Consider the following 23,860-nt stretch of genomic DNA (forward strand, 5'->3'; position numbering starts at 1 on the left):
AGATTGAAACTACTGCGGTTCTCAACTCATGACCCGCATTTTTAAGATTCAAACAGACACATTGCTTCCAAAATCATAAAACATCAAAATATATAAAACATCTAGGCTTCTACATAATAATAAAACATCAAAGGCATGTCAACTGTCTCTTGCTAGTAGTCTGTCAAGGTAGTTTACTGTGGCGCATGTCAACATTTTATTATGACCAACTAAAATTGCCGACCACCAATCGTCCATGTTGTCATTGAGAGGTGCGAACTGGCCCTGAGCGACAGTTCGTTCAGAATTTAATGCTAAACAGCTTACCACTAAGTGTTTTAGCATTTCCACATGATTACTGCAATATCGGCATTAGTTATTTAATGTTGCTTTATCTTGTTTCTGCCAGAGCATCTCTTTTGATGGCAGTAAATTTAGCCGTAGGCAGAAAAATTGGTCACGATGATATCTCGAGGGAATCTGTTGCAAGTACTTTGGAAGTAGGTTTAACGGTCGAATATCGTTGATTGATATAATAGCTGATTTTAGTTTCGAGCGACCGTCTAGTGTCATGCTCCAGTCACTCTGGGTCACCTTTTTCTTTACCGCACAAGGGTTTGTGTGGAGTAGTTCAACAGAAGCTCCTATGTGAGACAGATTAATTAAAATGTTTGACACCCACTCTTTTAAAAGTCCAGTGTAAGGTGCACTCAGGCTTTCCTTCAAAATTGTATATGGGGCAGCTTGATCGTGTTCAGACATTTTCCGGAACAGGGCAAAGGATTTCCATAGTACCGTGGCATTGAGAGATTCCAGCCCCAGTTCATATCTGACTGCCAAAATAGAAATGTACGATGGAAGACACAACACCTTCCTCCAAAATCTTCCTTCAAGCTGGTTCCATATCTTATAATTGATGTTTAATGCGGCTTTACTGCCAAAAGTAACCGTGGGTACGACCTTCTGACGATAAAATTGAATCACTGGCAAAAATGTGAATTTTCCATATTCCCAGTGCAATTAAGCACCTTGTAAGGCAAGATTGTTTATTTTTGTTTTCAGATCGTTGGTCCAATTCCATTCTCTTATTGATTTATTAGATAAGATCGCTAGATATCGAATGGTATCAGTTCTTTGAATTTCCTTTTTGGCAACAATCCAAAGCCTTATTTCTAAATACAGCAGCAATAGTGAAAAGCGCCCAGTATTGAAGTTCATAGAAGAAGGGGAAAAGCAGAACTATAGCCAAGCATCAAATGCAGAAATCACACAGAAACTAAATCTGCTGGCCTCAGTAACAAGTTACTGAATAAGGTCAGGCAGGTGAAAGGTGAATGCAGCGAGAAGGCAGATGAGCCAGGAAAACAATAGGGTATAAAGTCAGGTGCGAAGAGCAGAAGGAAGGCAATATAAGTCAGTGCAGTCCACTATGCATGAGCGTAGAAGATGCAGGAAGCGAGGTTAGGCAACACAGATGCTGAGTAAGTAGTGTAGCTCCAAAATACCCCCAAGAGAGGCAATATTCGCATTACTCCGCCCCGCAGCAGCTACATACTAGGCTGGACTATGTCTTTGCCACGTCAGATGTGATAGCAGAGATCACTCAGGTAGAATATAAGGCGAGGGTCCTCTGGGATCACTCGCCACTGGTTCTCGGGTGGCAATACCGCCCCCCCCCGAGGGCACAGATTCCGACATGGCGCCTCCGAGTAGAGGCGCTCAAGGACCCAGTTTTTAGAGAAGATATAATGGAGGAGATTGCTAATTACTTTGAGGAGAATACGGGTAGCGTTGATTCGGCAAGCACATTATGGGAATCCTTTAAGGTAGTAGTGCGAGGGGTAGCCATAGCAAAATCAAAAGGCCTGCAGGGCGGGGTTCTGGCTGACCTGCAAAGAACAGAAGAGGCATTGGAGGGAGCATTAAAGGGTGGATGGGAAGACATGGAGCGGGTACTCAGGCTGCAGCAGAAATGTGCGGAACACTGGGAAAGGCTCTGCAACTTCAACTACAAAAAGTACATTGAGAGACAGCATGCGGGAGGGGATAAAACAGGATGGCTTTTAGCATGGCTATGCAAGAGCAAGGTCCCAGACCTACGATTAGAACGATAATGAGAAAAGATGGCAGTGTAGTGGACACCCAAGAAGGAGTCAACAAGGAGTTTGCAGAATATTACAAGGTGCTATATACAGACAAGAAGGGAGGCAGCCAAGAGGAAATAATAGAAACGCTAGAAGACATAGGACTACCCATGATAAGCGAGGAGGAAAGGGAGGGGCTAGATGCACCAATCACCCTGGAGGAGTTAGAAGAAGTGGTGAGACAGCTACCTACCTGCAAGACCCCAGGGGTGGATGGGCTCCCGAGTGAATTTTATAAAATATACAGGGAAGAAGTGCTCCCCCCAATGTTAGAAATGCTCAATGAAGCGTTTGAGGTGGGACGGTTGCCGGAATCACTCAGAGAGGCGATCATTATACCGCTTCCCAAGCCTAATAAACCTGAGCACAGCTGTGGCTCTTACAGACCTCTCTCGATGTTGAACCAGGACAGCAAGATATTGACGGCTGTCCTGGCAAACAGATTGCGAAGAGTAATCAGCAAACTAATACACCCCGACCAGACGGGCTATGTCCCGAATAGGAATATAACTCATAATCACAGGCGACTCCGACGGGTGGTTGAATGGGGTAGTGCGACTGGAGGCGAAATGGCAATTGTGTCCTTAGATGCGGTCAAAGCTTTTGACTCGGTCAAGTGGCCATGGCTGCTGGCGGCCTTGGAGAGGTATGGTATGGGGCCTGGGTACATGAGGTGGGCGAAGATGCTATATAGTGAACCACTGCCAGAGTTAGAATGGGATCAGTAATATCTGAGAGGTGGCAACTTAGTAGAGGCACTAGGCAGGGGTGCCCTTGGTCCCTGATGCTTTATATATTGGCCCTGGAGCCCCCAGCAATATACCTTAGACAACAATATAACACTATAGGTATCGAGGTGGGGGGAACGACACCTGATCTCCTTATATGCAGATGACTTGTTGCTATACTTAAGGTATCCTGAGGAAAATCTCCAGTACATACTGGAGGTGATGGAGAGGTATGCAGGGCTGTCCGGGATAGCAGTGAATCCTCAGAAATCTAGTATGTTTCCGCTGGGCAGCTATATGGGAACCCCTGAGAGACGGCTACCGGTGTTACAAATACCATGGGCGGTTAGTTCTTTCCGGTACCTTGGGATAGACGTGTACCACACGGTGGAGGAAGAGCATAAGCACAACACTGAGGTGGCAATTGTGAAAATTGAGAAGTGTATGCAATTCTGGGTGAAGTTGCCCCTAGCAATGATGGGACGGGGTGCAATGCTAAAAATGGTGGTCCTGCCTAGGCTCCTGCATTATTTTAGTAATATTCCACATATGATACCTAAGAAATGATTTGCTAAACTGAACAGTATGTGTAGGGATTTCTTGTGGCATGGTACCCGAAACAGAGTGGCGCTATGGAAGCTGCAGAACATTTATGAAAAAGGGGGGATAAAACTGCCCAACTTTGAGGTTTATTATGTAGCAAGCCAGCTGCAATATGTGACTAAGTGGCTCTCAGATGAGGTGACCCCTGAATTTAGGCTATTTGGACATGATTGTGCCCCATTTCACTTAAGAGAAATGATCTTGCTGCCCAAGTCCGAAATGAGAGAGCGCCCTAGGATGATGATGCTTGGGTGGCAGATGTGGCGTCGGGCATGTCGGATGATGGAGAACCCATTCCCATGCTCCCCGCAGGTACCGCTGGTCGCATTGGCAGGGGAAGATATGCAGTTAAGGGCGATAATCAGGCCCCCCTGGGAATCGGTGGGGTTGGTAACATTAGGAGATGTCTGGCAAGAGGGGACCATTTTGGATTTTGAAGCTCTTGGGGAGGAAACAGGATTGCATAAGGACCAGTACATCACATGTCACAGAATGGTGCAGAGAATTCGGAAAACATGGCCTGAAACAGTATTGGATAGAAGAACCGGATGCTATCATAGAAGCAATATATGATATATCAGACGGGGGCATGAGATTTCTAGACTGTATGAGATGGTGATGTCTAAGGTCGGGAAGGACTTGACACAATTGAGACTAGATTGGGAAGCGGAGGTAGGAACCCCGATAGAGGATGGGATGTGGGAACGTGCCCTGGGATACCACAAGAAGGTGTCAAGAAATGCGAGACTAAAACAAATACAACTATATATAACGCACAGAGCATATATGACACCTATGAGGATATCCAGGTTTGAAAACGCTGGACGACAAGCGTGTCCCAAGTGTGACGAGGAAAAAGCTGGCATGACACACATGTTTTGGTCATGCCCAGTAATTGAGCATTTCTGGGGAGAAGTGGCACAAAAACTAGCGGAGAAGGGGGTCACGATAATCATAGATACAGCTTGGCCGTGCTTGTTTTGAGGGTTCCCCAGATCGTCAAAACTGAAACATGTTAGTAAATTGAAAGATTTAGCGTATGTGCTTGCTAAATGAAGGATTGCCATGGGATGGAAGACTTGTCACAGGCCACGGGTGGAGGTGTGGTGGAAAGAGCTACAGAGTGTGGTGGAAAGAGTTACAGAAATGGGCAGGGGCAGAAACAATGGTATGGCAAGAGGCAAGCACTGCAGGGGGGGAGGAAGAGACAGGTACCCTGATGGCATGGAAATTATTAATAGCAGAATTATTTGGAGCAATACAAGATCGAACAGAATCTACGGGAAGCAAGACCCCGCCACGTACGGCAGATACAGAGTACGAAGAACAAACAGGTTCATGAAGGGGGGTGGGAGGGGAGGAGCAGTGACCAAGATTGAGTATTGAACAATTGTATTGTTGTAAAATGCACTGCGTGTTTGTTTGTATTGTTGTTTGGTTTGATTAAAAATTAATAAAATCTTTAAAAAAAAGTAAGTAATCAAATTACTATATAAGCAGAAATAAGGAACTAGAACGTTAAAAACCGACCACTGTAGACATATCCAACTACAGTAGTAACATCAGCCTTATCCATCAGCTTGTACATACCTTAATAAGTTGTCCAGCCTCTAATGATCAACTTCACCGTCCATATGTAATAAAGTATTAATGCATGTCGAATCGTAAGTTAGACTAACCCATACCTAACAACAAATGTTAATGCTACTCTTAATTTCTACCATTTATATTAGATGAATCCACAACCTACGATAAAAGATTATACCCTTCTGAAGAACCAATAACTATACAATTGGGGAAACATGTGTCGAGGGACATCATCAACTTATCCAAAAGGGATACATCACTGAACACTGTAAACTAATCATGCAAAAGGAATACCTTTGTGAAGAAACAACACGATAAACCTTCTAATCACTGAAAATTGCAAATCAATCATGCATTAAGGAGCACCTTTGTGAAAAAAACAATAGTATCAACCTCCAAGTACTACCTATGTGAAGCAACAATAGGAGCAACATTTACAAACCATCAATGAACCTATGTGAAAGCAACATAAGGCATTCCACGAAACTCAATCATAAATAAAGGCAAAGCAGACTTACCAGCAAATCAATTATATTGAAATCCAATTTCTTGTACCATTGTACATTTTTCTTTTTTGTCTATTATACAAATAAATTGAAAAACACATTGAGTCAAAAAAAAAAAAAGTAGTGTAGCTCCAGGCGAACACAGTGGAAGCTCAGAAGGGAGGGACAAGACTACTGCAGGCAGCAAAGAGAAAAATGGTGCAGGCAATGCACATGACTCAGCAGCAGCAGAGGACATGAGAGGTCACATCAAAGGGGAAGAACAATTGCGGGAGAATCAGGAAGAACGATGAAGTGGGCCCTGAACGAACGCTCACAGGTGAAGAGGAGTGGTTGGGGACGAAGGGGGCCTTACCAGATATGTGCGACATGAATGGAAGAATGAAGACAGAGGTAGTTCTCAATGAGATCAGATCGTCAAGCAGATGGCAGGGGCCCCTCCGAGCCCAGACAGGCCCAGATAGTGTGTAAAGACTGGAGGGGCGTATCTGTACTTCTGCCTTTTATATAGTAGGGTAAAGGCACAGAACACCCCAGCAAGATTCTCAATTTGGTAGCAATGGACGGTCAGTCAGGCTTAAGCTTTCAGGAGGTGATGCAGGCTGGTTCCTAAGTACAGTGTTTCGCCAATGCCCCCCAAAGGAACGTCCACACACTATGTTAGGTGATAACACAGCTTCTTCATATAAAATAAGGGTTCAGGAATATATACACATAAAAATAATAACACTTGTAGTACTTATTCAAAGAATGGTAAATATATGCGTTCTATGTGGTACCACACATGACTTAAATGCAGTAATAGATGCACTTACTGCAGACAGTTTTAAATAGGCGGGTGGATTCTTAAGTTAGGTATACCAGCATAGAATAGGGAAGAAAGGCAGGTTAGTTGTGAACAGTGGCAATGTTTTCTTTAGACTAGACAAGTAATTTTGAGTGATGATCCCCCCATCTGGCCAACCTGTAAGGGAAAAGTTAGGAAGTAACTTATGTTGTCTTTTAAATCCCAGTCCAATAATGTTCAATAACCTTGTGCTTTCTTTTAAAAGGTTCTACCACCCCAAAGTACCTGAGAGGCCACAGAAGAACAGGATCCAAGACGAATCTGGGATCCCTGGATGACTCCTGAGGCTAGAAGATGCTCTTCCTCGGCACTGTACCTTTGGTGTCTCAGTAGGCGAAGTGGCAGCGTTTGTCGGCTATAATCGACGATTCCCTCCGAGGATGGACCCCCTTTTGGAAGAAGGAGCCACTGGGATGCTGAGTCCAAGAATAAAAAGGAACCAAAGTCTTTCGGAAGTTCAGCAGTTTTGCTCTTCGCAGTGCTCTCCTTTGGTCGACGATTTCTCCGACAGTAGAAGTCCTGAGAATGTGAAACGTGCTGTGGGCTCATTAAAGGCTTGGCAGATGAAAGTAAGAACCCTGGGACCCTTCTATGACTTCCGGCGACAACACTTTTGGTGTCGGTTTTTGTAATATTTTAGTTTTCCGACTTTCGGGTCTTCGGTGCTGCAGCCGCAACACGGCCCTCTAAATGGCTTCTGGCGACCTGGACTCTACAAACACAACCCCTCACCAAGTCTGGACCCTCGGGACATCTCTGTTGGCTTCTGGTGAAGGGAAACCCATTGACGGGCCTTCCAATGCACCCTCCAGACCCTGGGAGACACCAGTGGACTTCTCTGGCTCTACATGTCTGGCACTCCTCGTCTGGACTTCGAAGACCCCTTCTCCGGACTGCAGGCACACAGGACTGGCTTCCAGGATACTTCGATGAAGAGCAGCAGCTTTGCACAATGGTTCCTCATAGCTCGCAGAGAGGTCTCCTTTGCAGGTCCTCTCTGGATCAGTCCTTGGGAGAAACAACAACTTTCGGATAAAAGTGAAGAAATGCAGTAGCAGACTTCTCCTCCCCCTGTGCTTCAAGAAACAGCTTCTTCTTGCTTCAGCTTCAACTTCATCTTCTGAACACTTCAGTTTCAAGATCAGCTTCTTAATTAATTGATAAGTGAGAGGTCCCCAGATATACACATCTGTTGTACATTCACGCTGGATGAACCAGGCTCAGTCAGCCAATCACACAGAAGGGCATTCATGCAGGTAGGCAGCCAATCAGGCTCACAGGCATTCAGGCCATTCACTCCACCCAGGCACGCATAACAAAAGATGTGGATTGGGGCAAGTACCCAGCCATTCAGCACACTACACTGCATTCATGTCAGTTTCAGTCAGGGCTGTCTCATTCATTGTGTCACACACACAGAAACCATACACCCACAACAGAGTATGTGAGTTGACTCCCAACACCATTCACACAAGCCCCACCACTAGGGTGTACCCATAACACACAACACCTGGGAAGGCTCCAGTCAGTCTGACAGGAGGCAGCCCCAGAGCCATATATGGTATTTCCACCCAACAACCAGTCAGGGGAAAGAGAACAACATAGACATATATGGTGTTTCCACCCAGCAGCCATTCAGGGGGAAGGGACAGAGACAGGGCTTTCCAGGACTTTGGGAAACACAGTAAAAAGCATTAGAAACCAAGAGGCCACAGTGGCCATCTTGCCTTTGTGTAGGAATCCATTGATTCCTATTGCAGGGCCTGGGTATCCCAAAATGGAGGATACTCAGAGCCACTGCCAAGTCAGCATGATGCTGCCACCAGCCCATACCCTGCTGTGTGGGCAACACATAGGTGCCCAAAAGCACACATAAGGGGTACCCCACCCATGGATGCCATAAGGGTGTCCCCGTGGGTATTGTTCACCAAAAGAAAAAATGAAGAGCTGCACTGCCAGAGGTCCTGGCTGGACCTCAGTAGCAGACAACATAAGGAAAACACACACAGAGAAGTGTCAGGACAAGGACATAAGGCATTTCCAACATCACACTGGGGCACACAAATGCACTTATAGGTGATCATTAGAGGGGGGCTGGCATTGCCTGCCAGCTCCCGGGCCAAGAAGTTGCAATGAGCGCTTCCACAGCCAATCAGAGGAGCCTCCAGGACATGGATGGATGCATCAGTTTGCCCACGAACACAGCAGCCATGATGAAGACCCGGCCGGTCTGTTGAAGGTGCAGCTCCAGGAGGGCAGGGGGCTCTAAGGCAGGATATAGCAGCCCAGAGACTTTTGGAATAAGGTTACATGTTTTATTTGTTGAGAAAGAGGTTTTCCCACAGGGTGCTGGGAAAAGTAGTTTGCTAATGCTCCTATCTGAGCATTATAGGAAGATGATATGTGTAATGTTAACCATAATGGCCTGTTAAAGCATGGTACATCTCTGTTAATGACTTGCTTAGTGCTCCCTTATCATGCACCATAGCACATCTTGTACTGTCAAGGGTTTTGACCCAGGTTGAATCAATAGACTGGGTAGATGTGGGGATGAGCTGTCGCCGCCCATTATTCTATCCCAGAACAAACTAAATCAGTAGACTGGGTGGATGTGGGGATGAGCTGTCGCCGCCCACATTCACGCCAGAATCCAGGAGAACTGCGCAGTTTGCGCACACCAAAATGGTAACCTAATCTGCCACCCACCAGTGCAAAGAAAGGTGGTTCTGTTCAAAATCCGTTTTTTTTATGTCAAAAAGTTGCTAAAATCATGGGCACAAGACCACTCTAAAGATACAACCTTCTTGGGGGCGGGGGGGGGGGGGGGGGTTTCCACATCACCACTTTACTGTAAGGATGCCATCAAAACAATGTTAAGCAAGGGTCCTATACTATCAAGCAAAAGACCACTCTATTGAAATGCAGTAATTCAAGACAGATCCCAAAAATGGGTGCAGTACCAGCTTTGTCCACAAACCGGCGCTAGCGGTCTAAACTCTGACAGGGAAACTGTATTTAGGAGTTGCAAGAGGGGCAGGGACTTCAAAGCCTGTTGGTTAATTAAAAATCTTAGCCACCTGCTGTTCCCAGAGGCCAAGAGGCTGAGAACTCTTAACACCCCAGAGACTCACAACAGGAGGCAGGATATCACATGGCCCTTTTGAGTGAGAGGGAGGGGGTTTCCCCTTCAGCCTGGAGGAGAGAGACAATAGCCCCTTTCAGTTGAATGGGGTATGTTAATTTTGAATGTTGACTGTAAACAGAGCTCTGCCTGGGAGCAGAGACATGTGATCCCTGACCCACCCAGCTTCAAGGGGCGGGCCAGACTTGAGTGTGGATTCCTATTGCAGCAAATATATATTTTATAGAAACATTCATAACTTATTGTAACCAAATGACAGGAATGTACAACTTTGAGATTCTTAGTATGAAAAATGCCCTCACGATTTGAGTCCAAACTCCAATTTCTACGGTGTTCTAGGACCAAACCCCGCTATTTATCAATATTACAGACACCGGGTTTATGCTAGAAACCAAGTAAATAGCTGGAATGTGTGTAGAAGGAGGGTGTATATTGGTGTAATTTTTGATACAGATTTAACATTGGTAAACCAATTAAAAACGAAATTAAGTTGTCATTTTTTAATGCAAGCCCCCAGGAAGATCAGAGTCGGACAAGCATGGACCATAAGGAATCTGTAATATGTACATATAATTTCAACAAATTGTGTATCTAGGAAATATGTATTTGGGTCAGAAATAGATTTGTGTGCAATTTGAGAAGGGGTAGTTCCTCTGACCATAAAACCTACACCATCACTCTGACACTTCATTTCTTCCCCCCAATCAAGGGAGAGAGGAAAGCTTGGCCAATGATAAGTGAGAGGGGCAGGCTTAGCTAGGCCCAGGCACACACCCATTTTCAAAACACATAAAAAGGAACATTGAAACCCAGGTAGGGACATTCACTTTCCACTTTCTTGCGGGACGCTTTGCCGGGAGACTTCAGACTTCACATCCAGAGATCCAGACTTCAAATCCATCAATCTCCAGAGACCAGAAATTAACTCCAGAATTTGTAGCAGAGAGGCCTGAATCCACAAGCTGAATCCTCTTCAGCAGGCCTCAAAACCAACCAAACTATTCAACAGCCGAGCGAGCTGTTTGAATTCTTTGCCAAGAACTTTTGCAAGAACCTGTAGCAGTATCCAGAAAGCAGTGCTGTATCCGGAACTAGAGAGAACCAGAGACCAGACGCTGTGAGCAGAACCGCCAGAAGTCCCGTTCCATCTGTTGACCAGATCTGTGACGAGGCGAGGCCCATTCCTGTCCAAAATCTAGTGTGAGTACCCAGCTAGCACTGTGCCAAAACCCAATCTCTTAGTTTAAAATAATCTAATTAAAACTATTTTAGCCTATTAGAACTGCCTCCTAGAATCGTGTCATTCTGTCATCCTTAAACCTGAAAACTGTCATCTGTCATTCTGAGCTTTAAAATTTCAAATCTGAAAAACTACCTTTACTAAATCGGCCGTATCTCTGGAACCGTTTGAGCGAGTTTTAACTGTCATCTTAAAGCTAAGATTCTAAGCTTTCCAACAAACCTAAAACCGATGTGCTACCCCTTATAGTGCCTCCGTAATGGCGCTCGACGCATGCGACTAAATTTGCTGCGATTTGACATTTTGCTTAATTTCAGCCACGTGTAAAAATATTTGTCCTTGCTTTCCTTTGCTAAAATTCGTTTGCAACCTGACAATCATTCATAGAGCATTGCTAAAGTGGTCCTGAACTAATACAAAGTAGCTGTCACCCACCCTGAACCTCTAGAGGGAATTAAAATCATTTTAGCATATTTTTCACTTCTTGCATACCACCTTTAAAGTACTTTGCCTGTGTTTAAAATCATCCCTGTTGCTCTAAGCTTGCTAGGGGGGGGGACTGAATTATATTTGATTGCATTCCTGAGAACTGTGTGCTTTCCTTCCATCTCTATACCTTGCATAAAGGGGGGGGGGGGGGTGAATTGTCAAAGAAAAGTGATTACATTGGGCCTCATTACAAGTACTCCGGTCCGGAATTAACACTGCCGATAAAACCATACCGGCACCGTTTCCATGTCCGCCCAATCATGACCCGCGGCCCCGGTAATAGCACCACCCTAAACCGCCACCGTGGAAATAGGGGTCCCGTTAAGTCCGTCTGCACGGAAACCCCTCCGTTACCGTCAACACGAAACACCGTGAGCATCACAACTAGCGCGGACACGGAAATACCGGCAAAAAAATGGCGTAAATACCGTGATCACGGTGGCGGAACCGCCGCCACCACGAACATGGCGTTATACACTGCCTGCTGAACTGAATCAGGGCACAGGTGCACCAAATCAGCCCAGCTGGACCTAGCAGGCCACTTGGAGCCTACAAAAGGGCCACACCCAGCCCAACACAACACAGAACCATGCAGGCAGCAGGTTTTGTAGCACTGGGACTGGGCCTACTCAACCAACAGGCAGCACTACACATGGTGGCAGTAATGGCGCAGAGGAGGAGGCGTAGGCGGAGGAGGCGCAGGCGGCAACCAGCCAACCCTGCAGCTATGGCAAACCCCATTGCCCAGCCAGCCCGACCCCACCGCCAGCCAGCAATACCACGCATCAGGGCCTCACCCTGGAACCTCACCCCAGGACAGATCCACACACTATACCGGCTGGACCGTGCAACAATCCTGCACATCACCGCCATGATTGAGGACATCAGCAGCCTAATTGACACCCCCACCGCCACCCCCCCCCCTCTTGAAGGTTGTCTCAGTACTGCATTTCCTTGGCACTGGCACCTATCAACACACGGTTGGTGAGCTGCACGGCATATCACAACCCTGTTTTTCCAAAATCCTGGTACAGGTACTGGATGCCCTGTTGCGCCATGTGTCGGAACACATAGCCCTACCCCGCATCCTCCCCGAGGTCATTGCCACCAAGTTGGCCTTCCATGCCATAGCAGGCATGCCAAATTGCATAGGCGCAGTTGACTGCACCCACGTTGAGCTGACAGTACCACGTGCAATTGAGGCGGTGTTCCGCAATAGGAAACAGTATCACTCTTTGAATGTCCAGATGGTTTGTGATGCCATGCAACTGATTACACACTGCTGCGCACGTTTCCCAGGCTCATCACATGACTCAATGGTACTGCGGAATTCCACGTTGCCACGGTACATGGAACGCTATGCCGGACAAAGCACATGGCTATTGGGTGAGTACAGCTGACGATGCTACAACCCTGTCTAAGTGGTGTGTGTGGGTCCAGGCCAATGAGCATTGTGAGTGTGCCGCTGTGACCGCACATGCATCACCCCCCTTCCATCTACCAAATACACAGCGGATGCCAAACATCATGAAGGAAGACATGACAGGGCACCACAATGTGCCCGTGCACACGCTGGCACAGCCAATCCCGTCACTGTCCCATGAACCTTGTGCCACTGCAGACACCCACCCTCAATTGAAACACTGCCTCAAAAGGCACGAAAGGCGTGTAAATGAGACGACGTGTATTTACTACTTCCGTACAGTGGAGTCACTCTGCCATGTGTGGACAGCACTGCACCGTGACATGCACACAATCAAATGTCACCCGCAGGGCACAGTAAACATGCAAGTTAATGTGTAGGCCCATATCCAGTTAGCGACATACATCGTGATGCCCAAAACATACCTCCATACAGTGCATGGTACATATGCATGAATGAATGATGATATAAGAATGCACAGCAGCAGATGAGGACATGATGCCACAAACACTGACATGTTCCCCCATCTACATCCCATGTAGGTGATGCGGGATATGCACTCACGCCATGGATGATGACACCTGTACGGAGACCAAGGAACAGGCATGAAGAGGCATACAATAGGGCACATATCCGCACACGTGGAATGATTGAGAGGACATTTGGACTGCTGAAGGCCCGTTTCCGCTGTCTGAGCAGATCTGGCGGATCACTGCTGTACAGCCCAGTGAAGACGGGTAAAATCACGCTCGTATGTGCCATGCTGCACAATATATGCCTGCGCAGGAACATCCCAATGCCACCAGACGCAGATGAGGAAGATGGGGGTGGGGATGGGGATGGAGATGGGGATGGAGATGGGATGGCACCGCCTCCCCCTGGAGGTCCACATGATGGCCAGAGAGCACGGGATGCCCTGATTCGCATTTACTTTTGAGTCACAGCACATTCACAGAAATGCACGAACATGGTGACGACAATGAATAGTTGCACTGCAAAATAAATGATCAATGTCCACACATGTATGTCTTGATTCGAAATGGCGATGTATTGATGTAATAACAACAGGGAAGGAGGTGCATTGGTTAGGGAAGCTGTACTACCGGGGCCACCCACCACCCAAACGTGCCCACCCCCACCCAGACCCCATTGTTCAAACCCCCAAAACTACCTACCCCACCACTCAAACGTGCCCACCCCCACCCAGACCCCATTGTTCAAACCCCCAAAACTACCTACCCCACCACCCAAACGTGCCCACCCCCACCCAGACCCCATTGTTCAAACCCCCAAAACTACCTACCCCACCACCCAAACGTGCCCACTCCTCTCACACCCTTGTAGTCCACATATGTCCTGCACTGCCCCACACACATGCCATCACTTCCGTGTGCGCTTCTGTGCCTGTGCAAACTTGCCCGAGGAACCCGTTAGCCTACTCGAGCGCCTCCTTGGACTGGCAGTAGTGGAGCTGGATGGGGTGGTTGTGTTTGATTGGGCAGAATCTGGGATTGAGGGCATCCGTGCCAGATTTGCCTGTTGGCCAACCAACATGGCCTCTACAAGCCTGGAGGTGTGGTCGTTGCCCTCCCGCACATGGCGTGCAAGGGTCACTATAGTGCTCGCAAAGTGTCCGATGGACCTCGACAGGCGACTCACTGAGGCGCTGTAGCTCTCCCTCTGCAGCCTGGATTCCTCTAGCTGCCTCTCCACCAGCTGGGTGAGGGTAGCCTGCTGGTCCTCCATCCGCTGCATGCGGGCATTCAGTTCGGCCATGGATGGGGTGGGCGACCTCATGGGACTCCCCAGTGATGTGGGGCTGAACTCCAGCTCATGGAAGGAGCCCAGGTCTTCCAATGTGGGCATCTCCACCTGTGGCCCCGTTTCTGAGTGCTCTTGCGGGGCACTGTTATCACTGCAGGCCGCCCCCTCTGCAGTGCTGCTGCCTTCGGTGTTGTGTTGGGTGGCCATGATAGGTTCCCGTGGCACCTGTCTAGACTCAGGCAGTGTGGAGACGGTGGGGATGTCGGTGGTGGTGGTGGGCCGCACATCTGTAGTGGCTGGTAATGTGGCCAGAGGTGCAGAACTGCCGGCAGCATCCTCTTGTGTGGTGGCGGTGGCTTGTGTACTTGCCGGTGCAGATTGGCTGGCCTGTTGTGCAGTATCACTGTCACTTGAAACTGCTGTGGGGACACAAAGGGCATGCAATTAGTGTTGTTGTGGTGGCAGATGGGTGCATCACATGCGTCATTAAGATTGTACATTGAATAGTGTTAGTCACATGCATCTGATTGCTGGTGTATGCATTCTGTGATATTGGTTGCCATACGGATCATGATGGGTCCTTTGGCCCACACATGCACTGCCTGGGGGGGGGGGGGTTGTTAATGGGTCCTTTGGCCCACACATACACTGCCTGGGGGGGGGGGTTGTTAATGGGTCCTTTGGCACACACATGCACTGCCTGGGGGGAGGGGTTGTTAATGGATCCTTTGGCCCACACATGCACTGCCTGGGGGGGCGGGTTGTTAATGGGTCCTTTGGCCCACACATGCACTGCCTGGGGGGGGGGGGGGGATTGTTAATGGGTCCTTTGGCCCAGTACTCACAACTGCATATTTTCATGTGGCATTCATGTTTGGGCACTTACCGGCATCTGCAGGTGGGCTCACTCCTGCCTCAGCCTCCCCGATCCCATGGATTCCCTCTAGGTGGAGGACGCTGCTGCAACGCTCCTCCAATGCTTGCAGCCTCAGTGGGGAAGGGGGTCCTCCGCCTGTCCCACTGCTGCGTTGGTGGTGCGTGGAAATGAGGTTGCGTACCCTCAGCCTCAGGTCGTCCCACCGCTTGTGGCAGTCCTTCACACTCCTCGCTGTCACGCCCACAGCGGTGCACTTGCGTGCAGCTACGGCCCACACCTCCTTCCTCCGCTGCTGTGTGGCACGCCGTTGGTCGGCGCTGAATAGCATCTCCGCATTGTCCACAATGTGCTCCACCAAGACGGTTAGCTCTGCCTCGCTGAAGCGCTGTTTGCGCTGCCTCTGAGCAGGAATCCTGGCAGACATGCTGGTGGTCCCTTTTGGCTTCTCAGAGTTAGGATTGTGCTTGTGCTGGCTCTGGATGGCAATGGATTGTGCTTTTATATGATGGCCGCCTCTCTGTTTCCTGTTTTGGCGATCATGGTATTTCCGGTTCCGTGGCGGCAGAGGCGGACACGGGTTTTGCGCCACTTGTGGCTGCGTTATTTCCATTTCCGTGGGGTTTTCCGTGACGGCGGTAACAACGTTTCCGAGTCCGTGTGGTGCGCGCGACCGACAGCGTGTAATCGGACGTTTTTTCCGCAACCTTGCGGACACGGAAACGTTTTTACCGCCGTCACGGATTTTGCACGGTCCCGGACTGGCAGGTTGTAATGAGGCCCATTGTCTTTTGTTGAAGTCAAATCAAGTTTATTTTCTGTACTGCATTTTCATTCATCATTGCATTGTCCTTGGAGCCATAAAAGCATTCTCAGCTACTTTATCCTCTCTATATCAACTTCTAAGCCATTAAAAAGAGTGTACCACTATAACATTATCCATTGTTGATCAACATCATATTCTCAAGTGTGATATCAAATATTAATTTACTATAAAAGTGTGATAGATATATATTGTTTAATTTTCAAATAAACCGTTTAAATTTGCAAAACAAACCTACTTCTTGGCTCAGCGGTGTCAGGGGGATTCTGAGAGAGGGGTGTTATATAAGGGTTGTCATCCAGAGTAAACGAACTGGACATAAAAATATATCAATAAGGGCTTCCATCAGCATCCCAGACTAGGCATTGACTTAGCTGTAGTGTTGAATTGAAGTTGCTTACAGTACTGTGTAAGCAGCTACTTGACACTGTGTACTCTTATGTACTTTGTTGTCTAGATGCTGTCCATGGCTCATACCGTTAAACATTCTTGGTGGTATTTGTGATCTGCCCGCATATTATCACCCCAAAGGCACGCTATTGTATTGTGTCGAACAGCGCATTCTACTGGATTTTACTGAACATTGTATGCTATTGGATTGTTCATTTATGAAGAATGTTCCTTTCCAAAATGGAGTAACATAAACATAACAAATTAAGAATATGGAGTTTAGGAAATACTTATCTAAAATTAAAAATACTACACCTTTATTCATTGCATGATTCAAGCTCCCCATAAGAAGCCAAACTCCTCCGCACTGTCAAATACTACAGACGTACAACACACTTTGTGGCATGCACTAAACAACAAGCTCCCAATGACCAGCTCGTCCTCGCCTTACTCCTTCCTTCTTCAATGTGACATAGGAGAGTACCTCGCGTTTCCTTTTCTCTTGTGCATAGGTTATGCACCACAATCTTCCAAAGGAACTGGTTTCACCCACACCGGGTGCTTGTGTACTGTCTGGACTACTCCATACAGTATTTTCCTGATGTACTCTAAAATGTAAAACACGGAGTAGTACTTACTTTTACTTTCACGCAGGTGGACTCGGGTGGTATATTACTAACAAAAAAGGCCTGATTTACAAACCGTTTTTCAATGAGGTGTCCCCATTGAAAAAAGCTTTTGCAAATCAGGCCCAAAATCTTTAATACTTTGCCTGGGAGGTCGACTCGGTGTCTATGGCATCTTGCTAACCCAATGCAGTCATTTGAGCAGGTGGTGCGATTGTTTCACACTCATTCAAGTCTCGCTGATACACTTGGGCATTGCACCCACATAGGAACCCAGTTCTCTGGCTCTCTGTGTCACTCATCTGCTCATCTGGGGAGCTTGAGATGCGCCTGCTCCAACTGCCACAACTTTTCTGGGGGCAAGCAGTGCTGATCTGACAACACTGCATGTGTGGAAGGGGATGCAGTAGGTACCACTAATTAATCAATTGATTGATCTTGTGTAACGCACTTATTACCAGAGGCCATTCTCTAGCGCTGGATCAGGATTTGAACCTATGTTGCTGTGCATTATCTTGCTTCCAAGACAAACGCATTGTCCCGGCCTAACGAGACTCCGTGTCACAGGAATCAAGGCGCACTTAAGAGGTGAACCCAAGTGATATTAATTGCGACATAAAAGCTCTTTCTTTTTGGTACTCCATTGTTCTACCACGACATCTCAGCTGTGTGTAATGTCTGCATTGTTTTACTGCTCATTACTTGCAACTGTTTCGACCAGGTTTTGGAGTTCCCTTGGCAAACTTGGTAACTATGTTATTAAGATATGTCTGGTGTTTCCTGTTGGGTTTGCACACTGACTTCCTTGACACTTGGAAAACTGTCCCCTCTTTCAACACTCTTTGGAGCTCATTTAAAATGTATGTTTGCACTTATGTGCAATCTCGTCCCCTCTGTGGGAAACGTTCAACTTTTGCACTGTGCTGTGCAAAACGAGTAAATGCCGCCTGACATTTCTGCACGTCAGGCAGTTTTTACAATGAATTGCTATGGCATGCGCCTGATTTTAAGCATGCAGATTACGTAGCAATTTATTCGTTTTATGCAGGCTGAAAATGTCATACTGGCGTAAAACCAAGTCGATTTTGAAGGTGGAATGTAAAAGGGAGGCAAAAACGTAATTCTGGTTCCGTCCCTGCCCTATGCCTTCAAAAACAACAAAAATGCCCAGGAGTGGAATGAAGGTATTAAGACAAGAGTAACACCTTTACACGTGTATTTTACGCGTACCGTTAAGTAAGAGGGACTTAAAAATGAGCTCCTTTGCCCTTTCCGCTCTCCTCCTGTCCCCTGTGACTGCATTGGTACGCCATGCTCCGCTTTGGTCATTTTTGTGACTGGAACATTTGTATCCTAACTGGATGACCCTACTGACCGTCTTAGATTGTGCATCACGTTTTGATAGTTTGACTTTCTTTTTCAACCTGATGTTTTCGACCTTGTCTCTTGTTGAATACTTATTTAGTTAAACCATAGACGTTTAGTTAAGCCACGTGCACATTTTACACACAATCTGATGTTTCAATTTCACTTTTTCCGTACCGTCTTTTCTTTGTGAAACTTGAGGAGTATCTGTTAAGCAGTGCCGGATTTTAGTCGGTCTCCACATAAATTAAGTCACCAAGGAGGTGGGGAAACACCGAGGCCACTAAATAAACATGCACCCATTGGATCTCGGGACCAAGGAAACAACAACCTCACCTGAAAGGGCTGCCTCCAGACCTTGAATATGACCTCCTACTCACACACCAGATGCCTTCTTCTATGGCTCTGATTCATGGCACAGGAAACCGAAAGGGGACAATGGCTCTTTTCTATTAGCGTATCAGCCAATTTCAGTTTGTAGGCTTTGTTATGGAAAATTCAGCATGCGAGCAGAGCTCACTACCTGATTCCCATACAAAATTGCCCCATGCTATCAGCACTCGGATGGCGCCTCGGGGACTAATTGTTCTCACCCCACATTCAGAGGGCTAAAGGTCCAGCAGTGGTCCTAAGCCCAGCCAAAGCCCTTGCTACACTCTGGCCAATGTAGGCTTGGGATGGTGGTCTGTTACCATTCCACCGCACCCCCAGAATGCAGGGGTGATCACATAAAGCTCTCCCTGAAGAAAGGTTCTCTAAAGCTAAACTCATTTCCATTGACACAACATTGGAAGTTGTGAAAGTAGATCCTGAGGTTAACAGACAAACCTATGACGTTTTGGGACCTTCATAATTCACCAACTTGTGAGCAGCATAGTTGACCCACAACAAAGGTCCTTGTATGCTAAGTTGAAAAATCCAATTACTCAATAACTGAGAATCATCAAATGGGGATACCACCCGCTGAATTGTCTCTTGGCACTTGAACAATATGTGCTCTTATCATAATACAATCTTCCTGTACCCATTGTTAATTAAAGAGTGGCCGTGGGTGTTATCCTGTGCTACAAGTCTCCAACCTGGACATTCTTATGTCTGCTCAGCATCTGCCTCGCCTTCTCTGTTTATCAATTGTATAGGCAGATGGTGGAGGTGGGGGTGAGAAACTATGAAGGCAGGGGCAGATTCCTCATCAATCCACCCACAGTCTTGCAAACGAATGACTGTTGCAACAGGGGATGCACATGCTGTTGCCATTCTGTTATGGCTGTTAAGATGGGAGTGAGGAGGCAGCCAGTGGGATCAGAGGGGGTGGGGAGGTGTTTGCACTCCTTTATCCTTCCTGAAAGAGGATTGGTTTTTAGAACATCTTCACCTGAAAAAGCAAAACACTGTTATAGTCTTATAGCCTGCTGCAGCCGGGTATACCTTTGAAGAATGAACACCTTAGTTGTTCATGTTGGTACGTAAGTCTATGATTTGCAGATTACACACATATTTCAGTACTGGGCAATTAGCGTGATGAGCTATCTAACTGGGGAACCTGGAGTCTAGTGGCTGACAGTGGGGAGGCTATAGCAAAACAAAAGAGTGATGGCTGGAAGGTTTAGAATACATCTTAACCTCTGGCATTGCTCTGGGCAACCCTCCAGACCATCATTCTTTGCCGGCGAAGCCATTACAAAAGGGGAAAAACCTTATGCAAATTAGGCTTGGTCCCACACAAAAAGGGGCAGTCCAGCCAGAACTGCTTGGTCACATCCCTTCTGCACGAGATCACAAGCATCCCCAAACATGTTTCGGCCTCGTTGGGCCTCATCAGTGAGGAGTAGCTTGGGTCTCTAGGCTCATCAGGCATGGGACCCACGTCTGAGCATAACCGTCCCACTCGGGGTGACTATAGCAAAACAAAAGGGTGATTGCTCGACGGTTTAGAATAAATCTTAACCTCTAGAATTGCTCTGGGCAACCCTCCAGACCATTGTTCTTCACTGGCCAAGCCATTACAAAAGGGGGAAAACCACATGCAAATTAGGCTTGGACCCACCCCAAAAGAGGCAGTCCAGCCTGAACTGAACAAGCCTGATTTGCATATGGTCTTTCCCCTTTTGTAATGGGTTGCAGCTCCTTTGCAGGACACCTGGCGATCTTCCACAGGACAGGGCTCTACCAGAGCAGCAGCAGAAGTTGGTCACCAAGCCTTCTTCCGACGGGTCCACAGTCTCCTTGCAAGTCTTGCAGCTGGACAGGAGTCTTGGCTCCTTCAGTTTCTTCCAGGATCTCTCCGGAGTGGGTGAAGGGGTCCTCTTCTTATCCAAAAAGCCAGATAAGAGCAGCTGCCCTCACTAGCCAATGGCAGATCTGCCCCCCAGCAGTGGTCCAATCAGGACCACTGGCAGGAAAACTAATTAATTCCACACAGACATATTGGCACCAGTATGTGGATTGGGACAAGACAGTCCCAGCCCACGTCCTGGCAGCAAACACACATGGCCCCCCAGTAGCCTGCCTGACGCCTCTGCTTTCCCGGGCACTGGAAGTCCATATAAATATTTTCCTGGCCTCATAGGCCAGGAAGAAGGCTAAAAGACAAGATGTCCAAAGGACAAGCTAAATATCTCGTGGCATGGCCATGTTTGGCCACTAGCCACAGTTAGTAGCCAAACGTGGTAAAAAGTCACTTCTGCCACCAGCTTGTCCATTTAGCACACCTAGAGTAACCAGAAATTCTCTGAGTGTTAGTCTAGGCTAATACCAAATCTGTACCCCATTGTACTGCATTCTAAGATGCATTGTACAATGATAAAAAGTTACCACAAGAAATAACAAGTTACTAAAAGTAGTAACAAAGTAACAAGACTAAGGGAATCAATGTTTCCCAGTACTGGCAGCCTGAAGGACATGCCAGTTTTCCCATAACGGATGAGCAAAAGATGAGCAAAAGCCAGTGTAGTGAAGCATAAGGCTTATTCCCTTTAATGTTTTATGTATTCCTAAACACCCACACCCCATATATATATATAATTTTCTAACCCGCCCTAAAAAATCAGATGGGTTTTTACATAAAATAATTCACGGTAAAAAAACCAGCGAAAAAACATCCCGCGATGAAAGGACGTCGTACCACACAGAGTTACAGAGACACCCTGCAGGAATCCATCATGGAAAAGACAATGGGCCTGATTCATGGAAGTGTTTTATAATGGCGCAATCCCATAGGAAAACGTTCCATGAATCAAGCCCAATATGTGAATATTGACTTGTTTTGAATGAGTAATTGAATGAGAACATGAAATACATTCAAAGAGCAAAACGACAGAGATGTATCATGGCAACTAGCTTGGTATCCACATGTATCATGACTGGAGCACTACTCCAGCTGCACATATTACCTCATCCACGTTGTCCTCAGTTCCTGTAGGTGGAAGACGCGCCATCCTTTCTAAAGACTGTGGCTTGGATTGTGTGATATTCCGTGGTGTTGCCAGTGGTGGGTTTGGTTTTGGTAAAGGTGGATTAGATTTAGGTGTAGGTTGAGGCTGAAGCTTAGGCAACGGCGGACTTGGTTTGGCTGAAGGATTAGTCGGCAGCCCTGGGAGTAATTTGTTGAATGGTTGCTGCTTGCTGTTTCCTGCTTGGTTGTCTTAAAAAGAAAAAAGATATGTTTAGGTCTTTAAAAAATCGTAACTGCAAACCATCACTAGGCAGACACCAAATGAGTAATCCTAGCGCCACTCTTCAAACGCTTGTAATGATATAGGTTTTTAAACGTACTGCATGCTAATGAGATAGTTTTATGTTGTCATGCCCAATGTTTACTAGCAGCTCTAAGGTTCTTTATGTACCTCGAGCCCCTTGAGTGAATGATAGAGTCAGAATAAGGGGGGACTTGACCTCATGAATACACAGTGGAAATGGTCATATGTAGAAAATGGATGAGGGACAGTGTTGTGAAAACACAGTACTGCGACTATGCCAAAACCTTGTCCTGCGCCCACTGGACATAACAGTTGCAAGGCAAAGAGTCTGTGAGCATCAAGGTGCACACAGGCCTGCTTCATAAATATTAATGAGAATGCTTCAGCATGTTCCTCTCACTGCAGCCCGTAGAAAATGCAGAGAAGCAGGTGCCCAAGGAGCAGCCTGCATTCAATTTGCTACATCAGTCTAAAGCCTCAAAGCTATTTTGTATTTATTTATTTATATTTATTTGGCATTTATTAAGCGCTTTACTCCAAAGCGCAGAACCTAAAAAGGTTACAGTACAGTAAAGTGAAAATTGATTAATTACAAAGTATATCCAGGTAAACAATTAGGTAAAATCAAGTAAGTATTGGCTGGGTAACAAAACAGTTCGAGGTAGAGAGTAAGGACTGAAGAAGATAGGTCTTTAGTGAAGCGTGAAATGCAGGGTAAGAAGTAGTAGAACGGAGGGAAAAGGGGAGAGAATTCCAAAATAATAGGGAGCCAGAAGAGAGAATGAGCGGAACCGGGACTGGGGACAAGGGAGATGAGGAACTGATAGCAAGAACTGGGAACGAGTGGGGACCTAGAAGGAGACCAAGGGTGATGGATAAGTGGGAGCAAGACCGTGGAGGGATTTGAAGACCATACAAAGAAAATTGAATTTCAGCCAGGTGGAAAAAGGCAGCCAACCAAGCGAGGACAAAGATTGTGAAATGGAGTCGCAAGGGATAACTGGTAGAGAAGACATATTGAAGCGTTAAAAATGGATTTAAGAGGGGCCAACCGGGAAAGAGGAAGACGAAAGAGAGTAAAAGAACAGTAAAAAAAAAGTGTGAGAAAAAAGATGAAATGCAGTCACCCACAGTGGGAGAAATTCTTCATGAACCACTTCCACTTTCCAAAAGGTTACTCCTAGCCGCCCTGGGAAGTTGGTAACTATTCAATCCTTTCCCACCACAACAGTGGTTGCAAAACCTGTAGAATTTCCTTTGAGTCAGGGATGATGTGGTAACGCCTCGTTCCAACCCCTCTAGACTGTGATGCATAGGAGTTCACACTGTGATCATCGCAATCTGCAGTGCTTTTGCGAAATTAGTGATTCTGTGTGCTGTGTGATTTTGAGCACCTTTTGTCCCCCGTTATATATTATCTTGCAAAGGTGGTGAGACTTGAATAAAATAAGCAATTGCAGAAATTAGTAGTACAGTTAAGAACTATTGAATTTTATAGAGCAAGCAATATATATTTGTCAAGTAACCACATAAAAGGAGCATATGCAATGCACTGCAAGAAATATGGAAGAGGAAAGTGAGACAGGAAGGGATGAGGTTTGAGGGAGAACAGAGAGATAACGTGTATGGAGA

At 46.7% G+C, this 23,860-nt stretch overlaps 1 protein-coding gene across 6 annotated transcripts in view; it reads right to left on the reverse strand.

Moving 5' to 3' along the window:
* BLNK (B cell linker) overlaps positions 1–23,860 on the reverse strand; it is a 1,905,158-nt gene that overhangs the window by 367,056 nt on the left and 1,514,242 nt on the right. For all 6 annotated transcript variants that reach the window (XM_069611389.1, XM_069611390.1, XM_069611392.1 and 3 more), the window contains one exon: positions 21,923–22,173. In XM_069611389.1, the coding sequence (XP_069467490.1) occupies positions 21,923–22,173 (251 nt within the window). The remainder of the gene's footprint in view (positions 1–21,922; positions 22,174–23,860) is intronic.

The sequence above is a fragment of the Ambystoma mexicanum genome, chromosome 8 (genome assembly GCF_040938575.1).
Source record: "Ambystoma mexicanum isolate Mex_15411 chromosome 8, UKY_AmexF1_1, whole genome shotgun sequence".
Classification (NCBI taxonomy): Eukaryota; Metazoa; Chordata; class Amphibia; order Caudata; family Ambystomatidae; genus Ambystoma; species Ambystoma mexicanum.